Source organism: Gouania willdenowi, chromosome 4, assembly GCF_900634775.1.
Source record: "Gouania willdenowi chromosome 4, fGouWil2.1, whole genome shotgun sequence".
NCBI lineage: Eukaryota > Metazoa > Chordata > Actinopteri > Blenniiformes > Gobiesocidae > Gouania > Gouania willdenowi.
Genome location: NC_041047.1, coordinates 34,064,937 through 34,092,272, shown reverse-complemented (window position 1 = coordinate 34,092,272; position 27,336 = coordinate 34,064,937). Strand labels below are relative to the sequence as shown.

Below are 27,336 nucleotides of genomic sequence, written 5' to 3'. Positions count from 1 at the left end.
CAGTGGGAGGGGCCTATAATGACACACGAAAATCCCTCGCCATAACTACGCCGTTATACGAAAACGCTTAGAACTCTAGATTGCAAAGTTCAAACTGCTTCATATTTGATACACACGATGATTGTCCAGAGCTAAACAACAAACGATAACCAATTTACCCACAATGCCTTGCGCTCTCAGAGGGCGCCGCTTCTTGGGCCGTCCTACGCCAGCAGCTCTAGCTCCAAGACGACATGTCGTGTTGACTTCAAAACACTGTAGGATGAATGTTATTAGATGGAAGCACATAGCTATGGCAAATAGAGCAGGCTGTGAAAAGTGGGAGGGGCCTATCAAGACACAGGAAAATCCCTCGCCATACCTACGCCGTTATACGAAAACGCTTATAACTCTAGATTGCAAAGTTCAAACTGCTTCATATTTGATACACACGATCACTGTCCAGAGCTAAACAACAAACGATAGCCAATTTACCCACAATGCCTTGCGTTCTCAGAGGGCGCCGCTTCTGTGGTCGTCCTACACGAGCAGCTGTAGCGGACAGACTATATGTCGTGTTGACTTCAAAACACTGTAGGATGAACCTACACAGAGGGTAGCAAATTGCTATGGAAGAAAAAACAGGCTGTGATCAGTGGGAGGGGCCTATAATGACACGGGAGAATCCTTCGCCATCAGCACGCTATAATAGGAAAATGCTTATAACGCTCCAATGCAAAGTTCAAACCGCTTCATATTTGATACACACGATGATTGTCCATCCATAAACAACGCTCGATGACCAAATTACCCATCATGGCCAGCGGGAGGGGCCTATAATCACACACGAAAATCCCTCGCCATAACTACGCCGTTATACGAAAACACTTATAACTCTAGAGTGCAAAGTTCAAACTGCTCCATATTTGATACACATGATGACCGTACAGCCGTAAACAAAACTCGAGAACCAATTTACCCATAATGCCTTGCGTTCTCAGAGGGCGCCGCTTCTGTGGTCGTCCAACACGAGCAGCTGTAGCGGACAGACGATATGTCGTGTTGACTTCAAAACACTGTAGGATGAATCTTATTAGATGGAAGCACATTTCTATGGCAAATAAAGCAGGCTGTGAAAAGTGGGAGGGGCCTATCATGACACAGGAAAATCCTTCGCGATAAGTACGCCGTTATACGAAAACGCTTGCAACTCCAGGCCAATTCCCAAATCCCCAACAGTGGTATACGTGACCGTGGGTTACCGCCCCCGGCCGCTTCATCGGAACCTATGACGCCGCTCGCGGCTTTAATTTCCTATTATTATTATACCCCGCCCGCCTTTGATCGCTAATTCGACCCCTAAAAATGCCCGAAAACTCACCGAAATTTGCACGCACCTCAGGCCTGGCGAAAAATTTGATAATTTGGTGGCGTGAAAAAAAACGCGTGGGTTTTCGCCGCCAAAACAAACGATGGAACCACACGACCGCCAGGTCTGACCGATTTGCACGAAAATCGCCACATGTAGTCTTCGCCCCAGAATGAGCAAAAAGTTACATTGTGACCCCGCCCAAAACCAAACAGGAAGTCAGCCATCTTGGGTCAAAGGTCAAAAATGGCGTTTCGCCCTCGAAACGCATCTGCGCTATCTAGTCTGAGGGGATTCATCCGATTCGCTTAAAACTTGGCAACACCACATAGGACCCATTGAAGATGAAAAGTTATCGAAATAATTTTTGTATCTGTCACGGTTTGGTCGTGGCGCCGCCACAAAAATGCAATGCTAATTTTCGTTAGCACGCAAAAAATTCCAAATCTCCATAACTCTGAAACACAAACTTCAATCAGCTTCAAATTTCACACAAAGGACATGTGCCCAAGCTTGGTCATGACTGCTTTGAAACATTTCCCATCATGCCTTGTGTTTTCGACCGGTGTCATTTAAGGTCATGTACACGGTTAGCATTTACAGGACGCCGTTCTAGGAAAAAGCTTATAACTCTAGAACGCAAAGTTCAAACTGCTTCATATTTGATACACATGATGACCGTACAGCCATTAACAAAACTCGAGAACCAATTTACCCATAATGCCTTGCGTTCTCAGAGGGCGCCACTTCTGTGGTCGTCCAACACGAGCAGCTGTAGCGGACAGACGATATGTCGTGTTGACTTCAAAACACTGTAGGATGAACCTACACAGAGGGGAGCAAATTGCTATGGAAGAAAAAACAGGCTGTGATCAGTGGGAGGGGCCTATAATGACACGGGAGAATCCTTCGCCATCAGCACGCTATAATAGGAAAATGCTTATAACGCTTCAATGCAAAGTTCAAACTGCTTCATATTTGATACACACGATGATTGTCCATCCATAAACAACACTCGATGACCAAATTATCCATCATGGCCAGTGGGAGGGGCCTATAATCACACAAGAAAATCCCTCGCCATAACTACGCCGTTATACAAAAACGCTTACAACTCCAGAATGCAAAGTTCAAAGTGCTTCATATTTGATACACATGATGACCGTACAGCCCCAAACAACAAACGATAACCAAAAACACCCACAATGCTTTGTGCTCTCAGAGGGCGCCGCTTCTGTGGTCGTCCTACGCCAGCAGCTCTGGCGGAAAGACGACATGTCGTGTTGACTTCAAAACACTGTAGGATGAATATTATTAGATGGAAGCACATTGCTATGGCAAATAGAGCAGGCTGTGAAAAGTGGGAGGGGCCTATCATGACAGGAAAATCTTTTGCCATTTCTTGGTAAATGCAATATCAGTTGTTTTTACACCAATTTACACCAAATTTGCTCAGGCCAATTCCCAAAACAGTGGTATACGTGACCGTGGGTTACCGCCCCCGGCCGCTTCATCGGAACCTATGACGCCGCTCGCGGCTTTAATTATTATTATTATAGTCATCTTAAAGATGGAAATCATGGTTTTAATCACTAATAAAATGGTTCAAAGTGAATAAAAATGGTGGAAAAGGAGGTGAAATGAGATTTTAAAAACCACAGAAATTTGTGCATAAAAGTGGATAAAAACAGAGAAAAAGTGGTAAAAAAAAAAAAGGTTCAAAGTGTTAATATTGGAACAATTAGTTTAAACTGGTAAATATGTTATGATACACACTGTGTGTATAATGTTTTGGACCCAGACGCACGACTCAGAGACAGAGTTAACAGTGAACAAGTGATTTAATTTACAAGTGAGGTGAATGTGCAGAGTCCTTCTTCAGTGAGCGGTGAGGTGAGTGGTGATCCCAGTCACAATCCCGAAGTCCCAAACACGTGAGATGAGTGTGGAGCAGAAGAGTAGCAGGCAGGCAGGCAGGCAGGGAGTATTGCAGAACGCTGGGGCACAAGGAGACACGAGGAGGTGAGAACAAAGATCATGGGAAACAATACTGTCACTGAGAGCTGAGGGTACGATACCACTGGGGTAGATAATAATCTGGCACTGAGTGGAGGTAGAGTCTGGTCTTTATGCACTGGAGGTTGATGAGCTGATGAGGAAAACCTGGCTGCCACACCTGCCGCTGATTACAGGAAACCCACAGAGGAGCAGGCAGAAACACACACACAAAGTGGGAAGGCACTGCACAGAACTAACCATTACAGTACCCCCCCCTCAACGACCACCAGGCTCACCCGGGTTAGCACGGTAAAAGTCCCGGATGAGGGACGCATCCAGAATGAGGGCCTTAGAAATCCAACACCTCTCCTCAGGGCCATACCCCACCCAGTCCACCAAAAACTGGAAGCCACGCCCCCTGCGACGGACACCCATAATCTTCCTCACCGTAAAGGAAGGATGGCCGTCGATGTGCCGGGGGGGCGGAGGGGCGACGGCAGGAGGGCTCAAGTCACAGGAGGACACCGGCTTGAGTTGGGACACATGGAACGTGGGATGAATCCTGAGGGCAGGAGGAAGTCTGAGGCGGACAGCAGAGGGGTTAATGACCTCCACAATCTCATACGGGCCAATAAACCGAGGAGCCAGCTTCTTGGAAGCCACGTTCAGTGGAATGTCTTTCGAGCTCAACCAAACCTTCTGCCCTGGGATGTAGGCAGGTGCCGGAACTCTGCGGCGGTCCGCCAGTCTCTGGTTGCGCTCTCTGGTCCTCAAAAGAGCCGCCCGGGCCTCATTCCAGACCCTACGGATCCGCCGAAGGTGAGCTTGCACAGAGGGAACGGCTATGTCCTCTTCCTGAGTGGGAAACAGCAGGGGCACGTAACCCAAGGAACATTGGAAAGGTGCCATACCTGTGGCCCATAATGTGAGGGAGTTGTGAGCGTACTCCACCCATGCCAGATGTTGGCTCCAGGAAGTTGGTTTCCGGGCACAGACACATCGGAGGGCCGCCTCCAGATCCTGGTTGGTTCTCTCCGTCTGACCGTAAGTTTGGGGGTGATAACCTGACGACATACTCACAGTTGCCCCCAGTGCCCGACAAAACGCTTTCCAGACCTGAGAAGTGAACTGTGGTCCCCGATCAGAAACAATATCCAAAGGAATTCCATGCAGACGGAAAACGTGCACAGTCAACAGTTCAGCAGTCTCTGTGGCCGATGGCAGTTTAGGTAGTGCAACAAAATGGGCAGCCTTAGAGAAACGATCAACAAAAGTGAGTACAACAGTTTTACCTTCAGAGGGAGGCAAGCCTGTTATGAAATCCAGAGCAATGTGAGACCATGGACGGCCAGGCACTGGGAGTGGACGGAGGAGCCCCACAGGGGGGCGGTGAGAGGCTTTACCACGGGAACACACTGTGCAGGCTAGCACAAACTCTTTGACGTCCAAACTCATAGTAGGCCACCAGAAGTGCCTCTTAAGCAGGTCCAAGGTTCGAGACACCCCTGGATGGCAGGCAAACCTTGATGAGTGACCCCACTGGAGAACCTGGGAACGGACAGATTCTGGTACAAAGAGACAGTTAGGAGGACCCCCACCTGGATCGGGGTGTGTATCTTGAGCCGATCTCACCACCGACTCAATCTCCCAGGTGACAGCAGCCACCAGGCACGACGAAGGGAGAATAGTGTCAGGGTGGCTAGGGGTCCCATTACCAGTGGCAAACTGTCTAGACAGAGCGTCCGGTTTAATGTTCTTGCTACCTGGTCTGTAGGTAACCGTGAACTGGAAGCGGGTAAAAAACAAAGCCCACCGGGCTTGTCTCGAGTTTAGTCTTTTTGCTGTCTGAATGTAAGATAAGTTCTTATGATCCGACCAAACTACAAATGGTGTCTCCGCTCCCTCCAACCAGTGCCGCCATTCCTCCAGAGCTAACTTAACTGCCAGTAGTTCACGATTACCGACGTCATAGTTACGTTCTGCTGGGGACAGTTTGCGGGAGAAGAAGGCACATGGATGTAGTTTATGGTCCCCTGGTGATCTTTGGGACAAGACCGCGCCCACCCCTACGTCTGATGCATCCACCTCCACAATAAATTGGCACTTGGGATCGGGTTGAATGAGGATGGGTGCCGACGAGAACCTCTCCTTGAGGTCCAGAAAAGCCTCCTCGGCCGCTGGAGACCACGCAAAGGGAATGGAGAGTGAGTTAAGTCTAGTGAGGGGTGCTACAACCTGACTGTAGTTCCTGATGAAACGTCGGTAAAAGTTGGCGAATCCTAGGAACCGTTGTAGCTGTTTGCGAGAAGTCGGTGTGTTCCATTCCATGACAGCCTTGATTTTTTCCGGATCAGTCTTCACCTGCCCGCTCTCTAGAATGTATCCCAAAAAAGACACAGAAGATGAGTGGAATTCACATTTCTCCGCATTCACAAACAGTTTGTTCTCCAGTAGTCTCTGTAGAACCTTGCGGACATGGACAACGTGTTCCTCGAGACTGTGCGAGAAAATCAGGATGTCATCCAAATACACAAAGACTGAATGATTCAACAGATCCCTGAGAACATCATTCACCAATGCCTGGAAAATGGCTGGAGCATTGGTTTACCCAAATGGCATGACCAGGTACTCGAAATGACCGAGTGGTGTTTTAAAGGCAGTTTTCCATTCGTCCCCCTCCCGAATGCGAACAAGGTGGTAGGCGTTACGGAGATCCAGTTTGGTGAACACTGTCGCCCCATGGAGGGGTTCAAAGGCGGAACTGATGAGTGGTAACGGATACTTGTTCTTGACGGTTATTTGGTTAAGGCCCCTGTAATCGATGCATGGTCTTAACGATTTGTCCTTCTTGTCAACGAAGAAAAAACCCGCACCGAGTGGAGACGACGAATGTCGGATAATGCCCGAGTTAAGAGACTCTGTGATGTAAGTCTCCATAGCCTGACGTTCAGGCGCCGATATGTTAAACAGCCGACTAGTAGGCAGAGGGGCACCAGGCAGCAAATCAATGGCGCAATCATACGGCCGATGCGGAGGAAGGGAGAGAGCCCTTTGTTTGTTAAAGACCTCTCGAAGGTCATGGTAAACGGAGGGAACCGATGAAATGTCCGGAGGAACCGAAGGGAGCCGACACGAAGGGGGACGCTGAGGTGAGGCATTTGGCGTGACAGTAATTGCTCCAACTGATTATCTTACCCGCGGCCCAATCAATGAGGGGGTTATGAAGTTGGAGCCAGGGAAGACCCAACACGACGGGTGCGTGAGATGACGGCATGACGTGGAAGGCTAATTGTTCACGATGATTACCTGCTAAGAGTACTGATAGTGTCTCTGTCTCGAACTCGACACGAGCGAGCCGTTGACCATTTAAGGCATCGACAAGGAGGGGCTGAGAAATAGGCAGGGTCTTGATGCGAGCTCGCCTAGCTAACTCAATATCTAAAAAATTAGAATCTGCTCCTGAATCCACAAGGGCTAGCAGGGTTAGGGGTTTACCCTCAACAAAAATACAGGCCTCCAAATTGAAGCGTCTACGGGGAGAACTAAGAACAGAGGTGTTACTCACCAGCACCCCGACTGCGACTGGTGAGCCTAGTAGTTTAACCGGCTGGGACAGTTTGCCAATCTGTGCCCTTCTTCGCCACAATAAATACATAACCTCTGCTGAAAACGTCTGTTTCTCTCAGCGGGGGTTAGCCGGTTACGGCCAAGCTGCATTGGTACCTCTGAGGATGAGACGTCACCACGCCGGTTATCGGAGTCTCTGGCTCCACTAGCAGTGGGCAGGACAGAGGAAGAGGGACCCGGTCTTTGAGACTGAAACTCATGTCCACTCTCACGCCGTCTTTCCCGGAGCCTGTTATCAACCTTGATAGCTAGCGTGATGAGTTCCTGCAGGTTATTAGTTTCAGGTCGACCCACTAAGCTATCCTTGACTGCCCCGTTGAGCCCCTTCAAAAATATCCCCTGCAGGGCCCCCTCGTCCCAACCTAGTGACATGGCTAATGTACGGAACTCAATTGAAAACTCGGCAACACTTCGGGAGCCTTGCCGAAGGCTGAGTAGCTGGTTGCCAGCGTCCTTACTAGCTACGGGATGATCAAAAACAGCGGTGATTTGTTCAAAAAATTGAGGGAAGCTAGCCGTAGCAGTGTGGGGGTTATCCCAAAACGCGGTTCCCCAAGACCTCGCCCTTCCCGTGAGGAGTCCTAACACGTAGGCTATCTTAGAACGGTCACTGGTGTAAGTCAGTGGTTGTTGCTCGAACACGAGAGAACATTGAAAAAGAAACGACTTACAATCCCCCAGACTACCATTATATCAAACGGCTCACGAAGCTGAGCAGAGCTAAGAGGAGGGGCAGCTCGGGTCGACGGAGTAGGAGCAGGCAGCTGAAAAACATTTAATTGTGTCTCTACCCTGCTGAGGCTTGTGGAAATTACTTGTAATGCCTCCATGAGTTCTTGTAAAGTCATTGTAAAGAGGGAGCTGAGCCAAAAAGCGAAGCTCTCTATTTACAGGTCGGTCTACGTTCCAACCCTCACCTATGGTCATGAACTTTGGGTCATGACCGAAAGAACAAGATCACGGGTACAAGCGGCCGAAATGAGTTTCCTCCGTAGGGTGGCTGGGCTCTCCCTTAGAGATAGGGTGAGAAGCTCAGTCATTCGGGAGGGGCTCAAAGTAGAGTCGCTGCTCCTCCGCATCGAGAAGAGCCAGATGAAGTGGCTCGGGCACCTAATTAGGATGCCCCCTGAACGCCTCCCTAGTGAGGCGTTCAGGGCACGTCCCTCCGGAAGGAGGCCCCGGGGAAGACCCAGGACACGCTGGAGAGACTATGTCTCTCGGCTGGCCTGGGAACGTCTCGGGGTCCCCCCGGAAGAGCTGGAGGAAGTAGCCGGGGAGAGGGAAGTCTGGGCCTCCCTACTGAGGATGCTGCCCCCGCGACCCGGAAACGGCTAAGCAGGAGAAGATGGATGGATGGCCTCCATGAGTCCGCGAAGAGTCTGATCGTGTTGACTGAGTAACGCACCTTGAGAGGAGAGGGCATCACGCAGAGAGCTGTAGTTGGCTGCTGTCTCTGAATCGGCTGGGTCCATGTGGCCGGATTATTCTGTTATGATACACACCGTAAGTATAATGTTTTGGACCCAGACGCACGACTCAGAGACAGAGTTAACAGTGAACAAGTGATTTAATTTACAAGTGAGGTGAATGTGCAGAGTCCTTCTTCAGTGAGCAGTGAGGTGAGTGGTGATCCCAGTCACAATCCCGAAGTCCCAAACACGTGAGGTGAGTGTGGAGCAGAAGAGTAGCAGGCAGGCAGGCAGGCAGGCAGGCAGGCAGGGAGTATTGCAGAACGCTGGGGCACAAGGAGACACGAGGAGGTGAGAACAAAGACCATGGGAAACAATACTGTCACTGAGAGCCGAGGGTACGATACCACTGGGGTAGATAATAATCCGGCACTGAGTGGAGGTAGAGTCTGGTCTTTATACACTGGAGGTTGATGAGCTGATGTAGAAAACCTGGCTGCCACACCTGCCGCTGATTACAGGAAACCCACAGAGGAGCAGGCAGAAACACACACACACAAAGTGGGAAGGCACTGCACAGAACTAACCATAACAAAATAATCTGCATAACAAATGGTGAATGTGGTTAAATTGTCAAAAATAATCATGAAATCTGGTGAAAAGAGGTTAAAAGTGACAATAATAGATCAACATATGTGACAATAGGTGTAAAAGTGGTAGAAATTGTTTATAAGTGATGAAAATGTGTAGAAAAGTCATTAAAATGTGATAAAAATTCCTCCTAATTTGTTTTAAACAAAGAGAACTATGTCTATGATGGCCTAAATAAACTAGGTATAGTGATCTACAACCAATCTCAAGAAGAAGAAGAAGAAGAAGAAGAAGAAGACTGAAGCGTTGCCATTAAAACAGACGAAGAAGAAAAACCCGAAAGTGCAGAGACACACAAATCTCCTCAAATACAGTTTTAAAAAGAAAAGATGCTGATGTGATGAACAGATACAGTGAGATGGTCTGTTTCATCTGTGTTTGATTTTATTATGACCTACAATTGTTGATCAGGAGCTGGTTGTGAAGTGTTCATCACTTCTCATATGTGTATATGTATACTACACTATGTATACTACACTATGTATACTACACTATGTATACTACACTATGTATACTACACCATGTATACTACACTATGTATACTACACCATGTATACTACACTATGTATACTATACTATGTATACTACACCATGTATACTACACTATGTATACTACACCATGTACACCACACTATGTATACTACACTATGTATACTACACTATGTATACTACACTATGTACACCACACTATGTATACTACACTATGTATACTACACTATGTATACTACACCATGTACACTACACCATGTATACTATACTATGTATACTACACTATGTATACTACACTATGTATACTAAACTATGTATACTACACCATGTACACTACACCATGTACACCACACTATGTATACTACACTATGTATACTACACTATGTATACTACACTATGTACACTACACCATGTACACCACACTATGTATACTACACTATGTATACTACACTATGTATACTACACTATGTATACTACACTATGTATACTACACCATGTACACTACACCATGTACACCACACTATGTATACTACACTATGTATACTACACTATGTATACTACACCATGTACACTACACCATGTACACCACACTATGTATACAACACTATGTATACTACACTATGTATACTACACTATGTATACTACACCATGTATACTACACCATGTATACTACAATATGTACACTACACCTTGTGTACTACACTATGTATACTACCCTATATATACTACACCATGTATACTACACTTTGTATACTACATCATGTACACTACACCACGTATACTACACCACGTATACTCCACCACACATACTGCACCATTTATACAACACCATTTATACTACACCATGTATACTACACTATGTACACTACACCATGTAAACTACACCATGTATACTACATCATGTATACCACACCATGTATACTACACCATGTATACTACACTATGTAAACTACACCATGTAAACTACACCATGTATACTACATCATGTATAGTACACCATGTATACTACGCCATGTATACTACACTAAGTAAACTACACCATGTAAACTACACCATGTATACTACACCATGTATACTACACCATATATACTACACCCTGTATACTACATCACGTATACTATATCATGTATACCACACCATGTATACTACACCATGTATACTACACTATGTATACTACACTATGTATACTACACCACGTATACTCCACCACGCATACTACACCATTTATACTACACCATGTATACTACACTATGTACACTACACCATGTAAACTACACCATGTATACTACATCATATATACTACATCATGCATACTACACCATGTATACTACATCATGTATACTACACAATGTAAACTACACCATGTATACTACATCATATATACTACATCATGCATACTACACCATTTATTCTACACCATGTATACTACACCATGTATACTACACCATGTAAACTACATCATATATACTACATCATGCATACTACACCATGTATACTACACCATGTAAACTACACCATGTACACTACACCATGTATACTACACCATGTATACTACACCCTGTATACTACACCCTGTATACTACATCATGTACACTACATCATGTATACTACACCATGTATACTACACCATGTACACTACATCATGTACATTACACCATGTATACTACACCATGTATACTTCACCACGTACACTACACCACGTATACTACACCACGTATACTACACCACGTATACTACATCATGTACACTACATCATGTATACTACACCATGTATACTACACCATGTAAACTACACCATGTACATGCTAACGTTAATGCTAACGTTTATGCTATGTTATTGCTAATGTTAAGATAATCTTAACACTACGCTATTGCTAACGCTAAGCTAATGTTGACTCTAAGCGAATGCTAATGCTATGCTAATCCTAACGTTAATGCCAACACAGCGCTAATGTTAATGCTATGCTATTCCTAACGTTAATTCCAACACAGCGCTAATGTTAATGCTAAGCTAATGTTAACGCTAAGCTAATCCAAACGTTAATGCCAACACAACGCTAATGCCAACACAACGCTATTGCTAACGTTTTGCGAATGTTAACGCTATGCCAATGCTAACGTCAATGCTAATATCAATGCTAACGCTAACACTACATTATTGCTAACGCTACGCTAATATTGACGCTACGTTAATGCTATTGTTTGGCAAATGCTAATATTACGCTAAAACTAGCGCTACATTAATGGTAACGTTAATGCTAACGCTAAGCTAATGCTAACCCTAACTCTACGCGAATGCTAGGCTAATACTAATGCTACGTCAATGCTAACATTATGCTAATGTAGATGCTAATGTTACCCTAATATAAATGCTATGGTAAAGCTAACGCTACGCTAATGCTAACGATACGCCAATGCCCATGATGCGTTAATGCTAATGTTAATGCTAACTCTATGTCAATACTAACACTAGGCTAATGCTAGGCTAGGCTTGGCTCATGCTAATCCTACGCTAATGCTAACACTACGCTATTCCTAATGCAAACGCAATGCTAATGTTAATGCTAATGCTAGGTTAATGCTAGCGCCACGTTAATGCTATTGCTATGCTAATGCTAACGCTACGCTAATGTTTACGCTACGTAAATGCTAACGCTACGTTAATGCTAATGCTATGTTAATTTTAATGCTATGTTAATGCTACCATTACGCTAATGCTAACACTATGCTATTGCTAATGCTGTGTTCTTGTTAACGCTAACACTCCGCTATTGTTAACGGTACGCCAAAGCTAGGTTAATGCTACGATATTGCTAATGCTATGTTAATGCTAACACCATACTAATGCTAACACGAGGCTAATGCTAATTCTCGCCAATGATAATGCTCTACTAATGCTAATTCTACGCTAATGCTAACGCGCTACGCAAATGCTACGTGAATGCTAATGCTAGGCAAATGCTCATGTTTTATACATGCTTTAACATCCGCATACAGTGGCCTGTATGCGGATGTTTACAAGTTATGACCAAGTCGCAATACAATCATACAGGTTCTCTGAGTAGTTTACAAACGAATGTGATTGCTAGGTTAATGCTTCAGCGTCCAACCGCCCTCGAACCCCCCCCTGCGATTTCAAAATGAATTAAGTTCCAATTGTGGTAGTTTTTATCTCTTCCTTTTTTAAGGGTCAGTATTATGAATAAATCACTTTCTAATGGTTCTGCTACAGTGATATACATTCCTTTAGCTTCATTCAGAGGGTCAAAGTGTAAAAACAATCCTGGCTCCTCCTACCCTATAAGAATGTTAGCTCCTCCCTCTGAAACTACCTCACAGCTAAAACAAACGCTTGAGTTTAATATAAAATATATATTACACTTTGTCATATATGTAAAGCTACATGCATTCTGCATTTAACTCCTCCCTGAGGAGCAGTGGGCAGCCACGGTATAGCACCCAGGGAGTAGTTACAATCAGTTCCATTTTTAGTACCCGTAATATTGCCTTGTATCTCTGATCTGACGTGTTTATGAATAGAGAAAAGAAGAAAGTGACTAAGCAGGTTAACACTCCTGTGTTTGAAGTAGCTGACTGAATCTGCTGCTGAATAAACAAACACACACCCTGAAGCAGCGCTGAGACAGACTCACAATCACAATAGCCTCTTAAATATGTGTTTTACTGTAATGTGTCATTTTTTGGCTGAAAACAATAACAAGAGTCTGTGAATAGCAGAAATAAAATCACTCTGGTAATCACTGATCACGCTCTCGGAGTGAGGCATGAAGTCAGCGTCTATAGACACGCTCACTCATGAATATACATAAGTAGGCCCCAAACAGCCTGTTTATAGAACTGCTTAGAAAGTGACTTTTCAGAGGGCTAAAACTCTGGAAATTGAAAATGTTTTTGGCTTTCTTAGAACAAATGGAGATGGTGAAAAATAGCGTAGTACTGGACCATTAAGTTTCTACATGAGATGTTTACTGTACGCAAGGGAACTGTACCAAGATTTATTACCAACAATAAACTAAATAAAATATCAAGTAACTTTTACCTAGAGTTCTGTTATGTAGGACTTACTTGTACTTGAGTAGATATATCAGTAGTCTTTATACAGTAGTGTTAATGTTTTTATGTACGTTTAAAGCTCAGATTGTGGTGGTGTGCATAGTGAACCATGTATCTGTGTGTCGTCCTCCAGGCATGTAACGAGTTCACCACCCATGTGATGAACCTGCTGAGGGAACAGTCTAGAACGAGACCCATCTCACCCAAAGAGATTGAACGCATGGTGAACATCATCCACCGTAAGTTCAGCTCCATCCAGATGCAGCTGAAGCAGAGCACGTGTGAGGCTGTGATGATCCTACGATCACGATTCCTAGATGCCAGGTACAAACAGTTATCATTATAGTTACATATCTGATCATCAATTACAATTATGACCTGAATATCATTTATCATTTTACCATTATTATATAATGTAAATCTATGGGTATAGAGACAGAAAAAAGGCTCACACACCATAAATATTAATACCAATATATTCATTGATTAGGAACCCTAACAAGGTAACAAATAGATGAGAAACTAATTAGATGATAGATAATATTTATTAGTGTATTTTACATGTGATTATAGACATGGGTTAAACTGAGCCGTTAGCATTAGAGATGCTAACAGATGCGGCACTTGCCATAGCAAAAAAAACAATATTAGTGAATTGGAAAGATAAAAAATCCTTAAACATAAACCAATGGCGAAATCTCCTCATACAATTTATTTCCATGGAAAAGATGTCTGCTCTCAGAGGGGGAGGGAAGGGTGGGGCCTCCCCTGGGCCGTGCTAGGTAGGTGTGTGTGGGGGCGCGGCCGGTGGCTCCTGTCCTGGCGGATCCGCGTCGGGGTGGTTGGTCTGCTGGCTGGGGGCGCCGGGCCCCATGGGTGCCGTGTCTGGGCGGGGGTGCCCCGGGGGTGAGTCTTTGGGTTTGGCGTCTCGGGGTGTGCCCCCCCACCGTCTGCCCGGGGACGCGCCACTACTAAGTAGTGGCGCTGGGGCGGCACTCCCACCTCTGGCTGCCCTACTAATCCCTCCAATTTTAATTACACCTCAACACACCACCCCCCGGAGGGTGGGACCACCACTTCCACCCTCCGGAGCTATTGCATCACATACACATATATACACATAGGCTGGATGGGGAGCACCGCTCCCCTCCATCCACCCCTTTTTTAATAGCACTTCATACATTCACTAAACACATGCATTCACTCAGGGGATAGGGAAGTGCCTCTCCATTGGGGAATGGTGCCATAACAGGGTGATGGGTAAATTCACACATCTGGGCCTGTCGGGTGGGGGCCCGGCCCCTCTGTTGATGGCTGGGCTACCGTGTGGGGATCGGGAGGTGCGGTCGTGCATGGCGGGGCGGTGGGTCTCTGGGGGCGTGGAGGGGTGTTGCTGGGGGCTCCCTTTGTGGGGTCTCTCCGGGCGGTGCCGGCCTGGTGGGGCGTGGGGGTGCCCCTTCCCTGCGGGTGGGACTAGGCACTTGTCTCGTCTCCTGGTTGCCTTGGGGGCGCACCTCGCGGGGTGTGGGGTCCGGGGCGGCTTGCCGTGCCGGTGTAGGGGGTGGGCGCGCTGGGGGGTGCCGGCGTCTGCGCCGGGGTTGGTGCGGGGTTGCTTGGCGCTCCGGGGTGGTGCTCTTTGCTGGGGGGCGGCTCTAGCTGTTCCGGGGGTTGAGGTCGGTATCGGCCACTTGGTAGGTCTGTCCTGCTATCTGCAGGCTGGCGGATGGGTGGGATCTGCGCCTTTGGCTGGGGGCTGCTGCTCCGCATCGGTTGTGTGCCATTGGGGTCCCTCTCTCCTGTGGTGGTGGCCACCGGTCGCTCTTGCGCCGGGGGGGGGCATTGCCCCGTGGCTTGCGCTGTCCGATGGGGGGCGGGACCTGGGCAGCTGTCTTTGTGCCGTCTGGGGCTGCGCGGTCTTGCTGGGTTGTGGCCTGTTCGATGGCTGGGGAGTGGGGGGTGCCCCCCGCGGAGGTCTGGCCTGGGGGCTCGCCCTTCGGGGTTCCCTGTCCTGCGGTGGTGCCCTTTGGGTCCGGCGGGTCTGGCCGGCTGGTTGGGCCGGTCTTGGCGGGGGTCTTCTGGGGCGGGTGGTACGGGCCGCGCCCTGCCATACCTGCGGGTACAGCCCCGGGTGGCACCGGCTTGGGCGGCGCCCTGTGAGCCGGGCTCTGCGGTGTGGCTGGGCCCTTTGGTGGTGGGGGGGGAGCTGTCTGGGGCGCATTGTGCGGGTGGCATCAAGGAAAGGTGATCTGGCGCGTTCTGGGGTGCTTGGTCGGTGCACCTGGGGGCCGGCGGGGCGGCTTGCAGCATCCCCTTGGTGCCCTCGGCGACTACGGGCGTGGTTGTCGTCCCTGGGGGTGCTGCTCTCGGTGCTGCTTCCGTTCCGGGTCCTTCTGGCCTGGGGTCCGGACCCTGCTGGCTCTGGGCCCTTTCCTCAGGGGGTTGGGTGCTTGGGTGTGGGTGGGTGGGAGGGGCTGGATGCTGGCGGGGGGCCTTGGGGTTGGGGGTTGGGGTTGGTTGGGGGATGCGCTGGGTGCTCGGCTGCTTGGGGCTTCCTCGGATGTGTGTGTGGGGGGCGGTGGCTGCCTCTCGGCCTGGGATTTTGGGGGCATCTGGGGGTTGCTCGGCCGCAGGGGGGTGGCCTGGGGCTCCCTGGCCCCCGCTCTTTCTGCTGGCCTGGCTGCATCTGCGGGCCCAGGGCAGTTCCTGGGTTTGCAGTAGCGGTTTTTTTTGCACATATACTGGTATACGATGCACTGGCATGTCTTGGGATGTGGGATAAAACTCATACTACCACTCACTCATTCCCCCTGTTCACAGCCACCACCATTATAGCTAAGCTTCACACTTGTCACCATACTGGCTGGATTACACAACATAATAAACAATATATTCTACAACCTCACATCTCACCCTCACTGTAAAACAGTCTATTCTTCCCCACCTTTTCCATTTCCTACCTTGAGTCTCTCCTCCCTGCTCCATTTCCCCTCCCCTTCCCCCTCCCCCTCTACTTAGGTATAACACTGCTCTCCCTTTTTATATCCTCCCTATAATAAAAGATTTCTTACCCTTCCTTAGGGAGGGCTGGTGATGGTTACAATTAAGCAATAAAGTAAATCAATGTATTTTATTGCAATAACAAAATATGCATTGCTGTCTCATAATGATTGCACTTCCTGTGGTGTTGACCTTTGACAGCATGTGCAGACAAGTAAAAAAACAGAAAGCTAACACAAGAGGTAGGATACGATTAATAAGGGTTGTTTATTAAACTGACCATCAATTAGGTGTATTATGCCTCACAGAGACTTTGCCCAAAAATGAAGATTTTATTGCTCTTACTGAAGCCAGCCCTCCTAATTATGGTAATCACCATATTCCCCGTGAGAGTGGTTGGGGAGGGGAAGTGGCAGCAGTTTTTCACTCTAGCTTATCAGTTACCCCAAAAACCAAACTTATCCAAAATTCATTCGAAAGCCTCTCACTTGAAATTTGTAATCCCAAAAACAAGATTTAAAAACCCACTTTACTGGTTATAGTTTACCGTCCTCCTGGTCCATATTTAGAGTTTCTCTCTGAATTCTCTGACTTTCTCACTGATCTAGTGCTGAGCACTGATAAAGCTATCATAGTAGGTGACTTTAACATTCATGTTGATGATGAAAACAACAGCCTAAATAAATGATTTATCTCACTATTAGATTCAATCAGCTTTACACACAATGTAAACAAACCAACTCATTATCTTAATCATGTCCTGGACCTTTTTCTGACATGGTTTGGATATTGATCTCCTGACAATATATCCTCAAAATAATATTCTTTCAGATAACTTCCTGTCATCCTTAGAATTCAAAATATCAGCCTGATTAAACTCTGAGAGAAGAGTACACTATAGTAGATCACTGTCTGAGAAAGCTGTAGCTAGATTTAAAGATTTAGTTCCATCATTACTTACCTCTGATCCATATGATATCTCAACAGTGAGTAGCTATCAATGTCTAACGACAGAGAAAATAGATGATCTGATCAACAGTGTAATGTCACTGTACACAGCTCTGGATGCTGTTGCTCCGCTTAAAAAGGTCACTCCCTGGTATAAATCTGAATTGCGTCTTTCAAAACAGGCATCACAAAAATTAGAAAGGAAGTGCCTCTCCTCAAACATAGTAGAAGTTCATACTGCTTGGAGAGAATGTTTTTTAGCGTATAAAAAAAAAGCTCTTTGCAAAACTAGAACCTCCTATTATTCAACTTTAATAGAGGAAAACAAAAAATATTCTCAGTTTCTATTCAACACTGTAGCCACGCCCACCAAAAGCCACAGCTCTGTTGAACCCTCTATTCCTGTCAACCTGAGCAGGGATGACTTCATCAACTTCTTTACTGATAAAATTCTAACAATTACAAACAAAGCTACTGTCCCCCCTGCAATATCCTCAACATGCAGCTTTTATTTACATAGTTTCACTCCAATTGGTCTATCTGAACTGACCTCAATAGTTAGTGCTTCTAAACCAACAACCTGTCTTTTAGATCCAATCCCAACTCCACTATTTAAAGATGTTCTTCCACTAATCAGCACTAATATGATGAAGTGGATTAATACATCTATAGTAACAGGTTATGAACCACAGGCCTTTAAAACCACTGTAATCAAACCTCTCCTTAAAAAACAACCATTGATCCAATTATAGACCAATATCTAATCTACCTTTTGTTTCCAAAATTATTGAAAAAGTCATCACAGGTCAACTATGTGATCACCTTCATAGGAACAATTTATAGAGAGCTTTCAGTCTGGCTTTAGAGCCAATCACAGCACAGAGACTGTCTTAGTAACAGTAACCAATGATCTCCTCTTAGCCTCAGACAGAGGGTTGGTCTCAGTTCTGGTGATCTTAGATCTCAGTGCAGCCTTTGATACAGTGGATCATCATCTACTGCTGCAGAGACTGGGATTAAAGAAACAGCGCTGGGTTGGTTTAAATCCTACCAATCAGACAGAACCACTTTGTTCATGTTAATAATCTGTCCTCAGCCAGAGTTAATCATGGAGTTCCACAAGGTTCAGTTCTAGGACCAATACTCTTTACATTATATATGCTTCCACTAGGTAACATTATCATGAGGGATGGGAATCGAAACCGGTTCTTTCTGAGAACTGGCTTCCAATAATCCAATATCGAGCAATAGTTTGTTTGCTTGTATTTCAGTTCCACTTATCGGTTCCTCTTATGTTGCAAATACGTAACGATAAACTCCTCCAAGTCCTGTATGTTGTGTTTATGCTAGCACCAAGTGAAGCCCCTCCCACCATATAGTTGTTTAATGTCCACCGCGGAGAATCCACCTCCTCCATGTAGTGGAATCCATGTTTTTTCTTTCTTATGATTTTTATATTTTTATAAGCGCATTGATATGACTTTGTTGTAATTTGCGCTATACAAATAAAGTTGAATTGAATACTTCTATTCTCATTATACTCAGAGGTTCTATTTGAGCCAAGCTGTATATTTTCTATATTTCTGTGAGTCAGAAAAATGGAGGCAGAACATTAATTTAAATGAGGTTCAAACCTCATTGGGGGGGGGGGGGGTTCCTATCATGCTGCTAAGCTTGTTTCTGCTGATTAATCCAGTCTGGGACACAAATCATGGTCTTCCTCACTCGACCGGATCCATGAGTGGTTCCACTCTAGCTTTTTATGTAAAGCCCTGCTCAGACATGGGGGGTGTGGGGGGTTAATGTGTCACAGCATCAGACATGTTTCACAGAACTCTTATTTTCACACATTCTCCAAATACTAGAATGTGGAATTAAAGTCTATTAGAGGAGAATGAGAATGCAAAATCTAGACACCACACTGTCACCTGTGGGGTCCCCCAGGGCTCCGTACTCGGTCCAACCCCCTCCATTATCTACATGCTCCCCCTGGGTCGTGTCATCAGCAGGCATGGAATTAATTTTCATTGCTATGCTGACGACACACAACTATATCTCAAAGTCACTCCCCCCTGCTCCCCCTCTGCCACGGTTGGAGGAGATAGGGGGCGTGGATGAGTCAAAACGTCCTGCAGCTAAATGGCTCAAAAACAGAAGCCCTCACCAACTCTGCTCCTCCCCAATCACCTGGACACATCATTCCTCTCTCTCCCTCTGTCACAAACCTGGGGGTTAAATGTAACCCCCATCTTTCCTTTGATAATCATGTCACCTCCATCTGCAACTTCATTTTTTCACTGCCATAATATTTCCAAACTGTGCCCCTCCCTCTCCCTTCCTGCTGCAGAGAAGCTCGTCCACGCCTTTGTCTCCTCCAGGCTGGACTACTGTAACACACTCCTCATCGGGATCCCTGGCAGGAGTCTCCAAAAGCTCCAGTATGTTCAGAACAGAGCTGCCAGGGTCCTGATGAGGGTACGGAAACACGAGCTCATCACCCCCATCCTCCGTACACTGCACTGGCTCCCATTCAGTCCCACATAGAATATAAGATCCTCCTGCACTCCCATCACTGTCTGCACGGTGCAGCCCCCACTTACCTCACTGAACTGCTCACACCACACACGTCAACCAGGACCTGGTCAGGCCAACAGCACCGTCTGGTCACGCCCAGGAGAGGCTCTAAACAATGGGCGACAGGGCCTTTGAAGCCGCTGACCCCTGCCTGTGGAACACCCTCCCAGACCACCTCAGGGCCCCACAAACGGTGGACATTTTTAAGAAAAAACTTCACCTTTTTACACAAGATTATTTTAGCAGTTAATGCCTCTTTTTAGTCGTGTCTTTTAATATATGTTGTTTTATTCCTGTAGTACTTTGAGGTTTGGTTTCAAATGTAAAGTGCATCACAAATACAATTTATTGTTATTATTAATTTTTATTATTACCCTTGAATGAATAAGCTTATTAAACGTAACCTTCCTCTTGTGTTAGCTTTCTGTTAGCATCTCTAATGCTAACAGGTCAGTTTGACCCATGTCTATAATCAGCTGTAAAATACACTAATAAATATGATCTATGACAGTGGTCTGCAACCTTTACTTTGAAAGGAGCCATTTTGACTAATCTCACCTGGATTAAAGGTCTTTACGGAGCCGAAAAAACACTTTCTCAATAAAGATAATATAGTGTGTAACATTTTACAGTTCAAATTATATGGAATAATTTTATGTAAACAATATTTTATCGAGTTAATATTTGAAGGGCTACAACACATGACCATGTCGGTCAACACATGCTAAGTGATCATTTCTTGCAACATCAGGCATGCATATATAAATTAGCTAAATTAAAAAAAAATCTTTCCCCACACAAATAAAATCTACATTTTCTCCGAGAATATTCTTTGAGGGATTTAAAACCTAAGGTTAGCCACAGGTGCAATTAAAGTTGAGAGATTACAGGTGACGTAGGAAGGTGGCAGAGTTATTGAACAATGTGATTTAGTTTTAGGTTAACAAATTGTTTCATCATAATTCTATTTGAAGTTAATGTAATTAAACATTAATACCCTCTGTAAGAAATAACAATTCATTGTTTTAATTTTTTTTTTTTTTTTAAAAAGCTATAGGGAGCCATTGCAAATGAGTCAAAGAGCCACATGAGGCTCCAGAGCCGCAGGTTGCAGACCCCTGATCTATGATCTCATTTATTTCCCATCTATTGGTGACCTCGTTATGTTTCCTAATCAATGAATATATTGGTATTAATATTTATGGTGTGGGTGTCTGAGCCTTTTTTATGTTACTAAACCCATACATTTGTATATGTATATGTTTTGAAATGTTAACATTATCTTAGAGAAGTTTAATAATTATTAACTATGTATTTGTCAGACATAGAACTGTAACATGTTTCATTTTATTTAAACTGTAATTTTAATTGGATTTTTTAAGTTTTTGAAATGTTGAATGATAATTTGTTTATATAATTTTTGAGAAGTTAATACGTTTCTACCAAAAACAAGGCCTTATGCCATAGAAGATTCCAATAAATTCTGAATGGAAACCAGATATATTTTGGTTCTAGATCTTTATCTATCAACATTGATCAAAGCTAAAAAAAAAAATGACTGATATTTATGAAGCTTGACTCACTTATATCTTTAATTATCACTGGGTTTAATCCACATCAGATCATGGTTGTAGGGTGTCTGGACATACTGTATGATTATTTATTGAACTATTTTAAACAAGTAAACAATAAGTATTCAGACAAAAACAACTACTGTATATAAACAACAGAATAAATCTAGCCCAACAAATACACAAACAGTTCAAATAAAATGCTTAAAGTTGAACAAAATCGTTTTCATACACATTCCCATGTCTCTGCTTTATTATTTCCTCTGATGGTGTGTGTGTTTTTCTTTCACACACACACACACACACACACACTTACTGGAGGTAGATTCATTTTTCTACACAATAAAGTGAGTCTGAAGTTAATTATAGTCAGTTGATTTTAAACAGTATAGTTATTAATAATGGAGACATTTCTTAAAAGCCTTTAAAGTTTGGACAAAGATGATATTTAACTTTCTGAGGTCAAAGTGTTTGTTTTATAACATCATTAAATCTGCATGATTTAATGATGAATTCATGAAGTATGTATTTTTTTATACTGCTGTTTAATATTTGTTATTAATATAAAATAAATATGAGTTGGTGTTACTAAATGTTTTCTTTACGTTTGATCTTCTCGTTGTAGACGGAAACGGAGAAACTTTAACAAACAAGCGACAGAAATCCTTAACGAGTACTTTTACTCACACCTCAGTAACCCCTACCCCAGCGAGGAGGCCAAAGAAGAGCTGGCTAAGAAGTGTGCCATCACCGTGGCCCAGGTACACGCTAATTATTACAAACTAATATTAGCTTGTGTGCTAGCTACACACACAATTAATAAAACGTGTCATTTCTATCAAAACACGCTAATAAATATTATCTATCATCTAATTAGTTTCTCATCTATTGATTACCTTGTTAGGTTTCCTAATCAATAAATATATTGGTATTAATATTTTTGGCATGGGCGTCACTATACCCATAGATGTATGTATTTATATTTTTAAATATTAAAATGATCGTAAAGAGAAGTGACAGGTAAAGTTGATATGAAACATATTTTAATAATTATTAACTACATATGTGTAACACATAGAACTGGAACATGATTCACTAGGTTTGAGTTTAATTACATTGTCAATTACAATTACAAATCAATCCATCCATTTTCTGTCCATTATTTGAACTCAATTATATTATAATTCAATAATGATTACAACCGCAACATATTTTTTTCAATTACAATTATAATTATGCCATAATTGTAATTGTTACCAATTAAGTGATTACACATTTAATTAACTTGTAATTGATAGTTTTAATATATTTTTCATTCTAATTACAATTACAAAGTCAATTACCTGAACTCTAATATAGTTCAATTATTAAAGCAACAGATATTTTCAATTATAAATAAATCATACTTGTAATTAATTATCAATTACGTGATTAATTATAATTGTAATTGTATTACAGAGGCTCAAGAAATATTACAATTAAAAAGAATAAACACTAAAGAAAGAGAAAGAAAAACGTACATAATTAGCTAAAATAAGGATTAAATACAAGTGCACACATTACAGTAGAAAATAATAAATATAAGATTAATAATGATAATACAAATATACAATTGTACAAATATAATACAGATATAAACAACAATCAAAGCTGTCAGATTACAGTTATAATTGACCCCAACCCTAAGTGCAAAGTTTCCTCTTGAGAATCTGGGTGTTTTTTTAATACATTTTTGCAGGTGTTCCCAACATGTGGGGTGCACCCCCTGGGAGGTTATTATTATTTCCATCCTGTGTTTTCTCATCTTTTTATTCCAGTAGTTTGAGTCGTGTGTGAACTGATAATATGCAAAGCAAGGTAAACATGAGTTTGTGTTCCATCATTAGTATATTTATTGTTTTCTTCGTTGCTTTCATTAACTTCTCGTGAACGTGTGGAGGAAGATGATGATGATTGGTTGGCTTTGAGCTGCTCAACAATAATAAAGCACAATGTTTACCTACTCTGTGCTTGGGAAAGTTTGCAGGATTGATTTGGTTTTCATTTTAATGTTGTTTATCATTAGCGCTGGGATTAGCCCTCTGGCTTCATCTGGGAGTCCATTAGCTGTAATGGATCGCTGCCTGTGTGACTTCTGATGATAGCTGCAGTCATCGTGACATAATGAGACTGTTATTGGTAATCATTCCATCCCAGCACTAATGTGAACCTTCTCTCTGCAGCGCTAACGTCTATGCTAGCGCTAAGGCTTTTTAAAATTACATACTTAATGCTGTGCAATCACAACCAGTATTATCTCTATTTGTTCTAAGAACCCCAACAACGTACTGTACTGTAGTATTTGAAGTTTATTTTCACAAACTCACCTGTTTTCTGGAGTTTTATTTTATGAAAAGTCATTTTTATTACTGTTTTTAGCCAAAGTAAAGTTTTTAGTTTACAGTAAAACACATGGCTAAACCCCAACGGACCCACCGGCGGGGGCAGCTCCAGCTACAAATGTTGTAAAGAATGAATGAAATCACACATTCTCTACCTCTGTAATCCTAAGAAGCTATAGAAGCTAAAACTGTAGCTAACCCACATTCACAGCACACACACACACCAGGACATTATGTTCAAAGAGGGAAAAGTCGACAATTCAGCAAAGTCACAAAATAAACACAGATCTCTATAACATAAAACTACAGGCTGAGCTGGATCCACTGATATACAGGTCAGGTATGTTACGTACCAAAACAACACTCATGTCTGATGAAGGGCGGTCAGCCCGAAACGTCACTGTTTTTTAGCGTAAATTAAAACTAAAATTAAGAGCTAACCACGCAGTTGTGCGGACCTTTTTTCTTAGCATCTTTGGACCTTTTGATTCAGCACACTGCCTCAAAGAAAAGGGAAGTGTGTGTTTTTTGATTGTGCTACATACCAAAACGACGCCACAAAATCAGAAAATACACCACAAAAAAAGTCAGCAATGATGACATATAGTGTCTTACCTTTGTTAATTTTTATCAAAAGTTGCTCCAATGTCCATAAAACTCCATATTTGATAAATACAAATCATGTAGTCAGATAGATACCGCCATTACACACATCTGAGAACACAGGAGCACATTTACGCTTGAGCACTAAGCGCTCATGCGTAAAATAGCCGGTCCCTCTTTTACCCAGCTCTGATTGGCCAGGGCTAAAGCCACTCCCATAGTGTTTGATATCACCAATTTCTACAGACTCTGAGCTTTACAACGCTGTCAGTCATTCTGATTGGTCAAAGAATTGCTGAATACCACACATGTGTAACGGCATCAAAGAGTGGAACCAAAAATAGAATTATGCATAGCACAGTAGAAACCTGAATAAAAATGTGTGTTTATTTCAAGCCAAATCTAGTGGTCAAACAATAGACTAACAATGATTGCAATCAATTTGACTGACATATTACAGTTACATATTTGTTTCCAAAGTTGTGGAAAACTTTAACACAGTTGTGGCATCGTGGGCTTCAGCGTGAACTTTTTTGCTGCAGTTGATGTCTATAAATTAGTTCAATTATTTTTGCTTTTACAGCCTTTCCTAGTGAGAATTGGCTTTATATATATATATATATATATATATATATATATATATATATATATATATATATATATATATATACTGTATATCTATCACTGTATAAAGTTACTGCCCTCCTTTAAACTCTGACTCCTTGTTTGTCTGCACAGGTTCCAACTGGTTTGGGAATAAAAGAATCAGATACAAGAAAAACATTGGTAAGTTCCAAGAGGAAGCCAACATGTACGCAGCGAGAACTGCCGTCAGTGCGGCTAATGCATCCTCACACGGAAGTCAAGCAAATTCACCCTCCACTCCAAACTCTGCAGGTGAGACAGGAATAAGTCCCTGGCTCTGCTCAGATCCTCTGAGGCTGTTCATACTGATGCTCATCATTCATTAGGGCCCACAACCACTGCTATTACTAATAATAATGCACTGTATCATTAAACAGGCCACACCCACCACAGTTATAGTTATAGTCTTATTTATAGTGTAGTTTTAGTTATAGTTGTAGTCATAGTTGTAGTCATAGTTATAATTCTGGATATAGTTATAGTTGTAGTTATAGTCATAGTCATAGTTGTTAATGTTATTGTTGTAGTTGTTATACTTATAGTTGTAGTTGTCGTCGCTGCCCGTTTAGGTGCCTGAATGGAAAACACCGTAATACAAACAAAACATAGGAAATTTATAACAGCCGCCCCAAGAATAGCATGGCTATTATGTAAGAACACATACATTTCCTAAGGTGCTACAGAAGTCTTTGAGTCAGAACAATCTGTCCAGACGTGCAACTGGTCGCAGGTAAGTCTTAGCCCCAACCTGGACCTTGGCTGAACGGATACATCTATCAGTACCTGCATTCAGCTTCACTACTCTCCTGACTGGCCAGTAAGCTTGCGTTTTGAGGATCAACCACTATCATCACAGTGTCTTGGGCAATATTGTCTGCAGGTTGGCGCCACTTCTGACGTACTTGGAGAGTCAAAAGGTAGCTCTGAAGAAACCTCACCCAAAAGTAATCCACCATCACTTGGCAGTGACGCCAACGCCTCCTCGTGAGTGTGTCCGCGGCATAAGAGACCTGTGGTTAGAGCGGCATCAGCAACATACTTGACGTCACAGGATCCAGGTCAGCCACATCTGAAGAAACATATCCCAATGGTGTTGCGTTAAGGATGTCTTTCACTTCAGTCAGGAACGTCAGTAGGACCTCCTCCTGGAGGCGCTGTCCGCCGACGACCACCTGCAGCACCTGCGTGACAGACCATATCTCCCGCTCCCATCCGCCACCAAAATGAGGTGCGGCTGGTGGATTCATCTTGAAATTTATCCGGTGCTGTGCGAGTCTTTCTTGGAGTTGTGGCTCCATGGCTTCAAAGGCTTAATTCAGCTCCCTCTCTGTACCCCGAAAGTTCGTCCCTTGGTCGGAGAGAATCTCTGCAGGTGTTCCTCGACGAGCGCTAAACCTCCTGAGGGCTAAGATGAAGGAGTCTGCATCCAGGCTTGCCAAGCAGATCAACGACGTGCCGTGAGGCACTTGAAGATGACTCTCCAACGTTTCTCATTTCACCGTCCAACCTTAATGATGTACAGATCAAAACAATCCACCCCAGTGGAGAAGAATGGAGATTTAAGGACACTCAGGCGGGCAGGAGGTAGGTCGCCCATCTTCGGCACGACTGGCTTCCCTCTCCACTTCCTGCATTCAATGCAAGATCTATGATGGTGCTTGATGGCCTGCCTCCCCCACACGATCCCAGTACTGGCGGTCTGATCTCGGCAAAGTCCTGTCAGACCCTGGATGGAGTAGGCGATTGCCGAAATCCCGGATGAGAAGTCTTGTCACTGCATGATGAGGAGCAGGGATGACTGGATGGATTTCAGCAGAGCAAGAGTCGTCCATCTGCCATAAGCGACCACCCACACGAATGAGGCCCGTCGTAGGATCCATCTCAGGTGAAAGCATATAGAACTTACTGCTTGGTGATACTGGGTATCGTATTCAACTTTCCCGCCATCCTCCGACCTCAAGGAATCCAATTTTACCGTCTTTTACCGTAGTGAATCCGAAATTCACGAGTTTGCAGGTCAA

General features: G+C 43.9%; 1 protein-coding gene across 2 annotated transcripts in view; it reads left to right on the top strand.

Annotated features, from left to right (window-relative positions):
* The window catches only part of LOC114462598 (pre-B-cell leukemia transcription factor 1), a 229,541-nt gene that overhangs the window by 75,235 nt on the left and 126,970 nt on the right, over positions 1 to 27,336 (top strand). The window contains exons 4-6 of one of the 2 annotated variants that reach the window (XM_028445554.1): positions 13,730 to 13,920; positions 22,312 to 22,449; positions 25,410 to 25,567. In XM_028445554.1, the coding sequence (XP_028301355.1) occupies positions 13,730 to 13,920; positions 22,312 to 22,449; positions 25,410 to 25,567 (487 nt within the window). The remainder of the gene's footprint in view (positions 1 to 13,729; positions 13,921 to 22,311; positions 22,450 to 25,409; positions 25,568 to 27,336) is intronic. The other variant, XM_028445553.1, reaches the window with a different exon arrangement.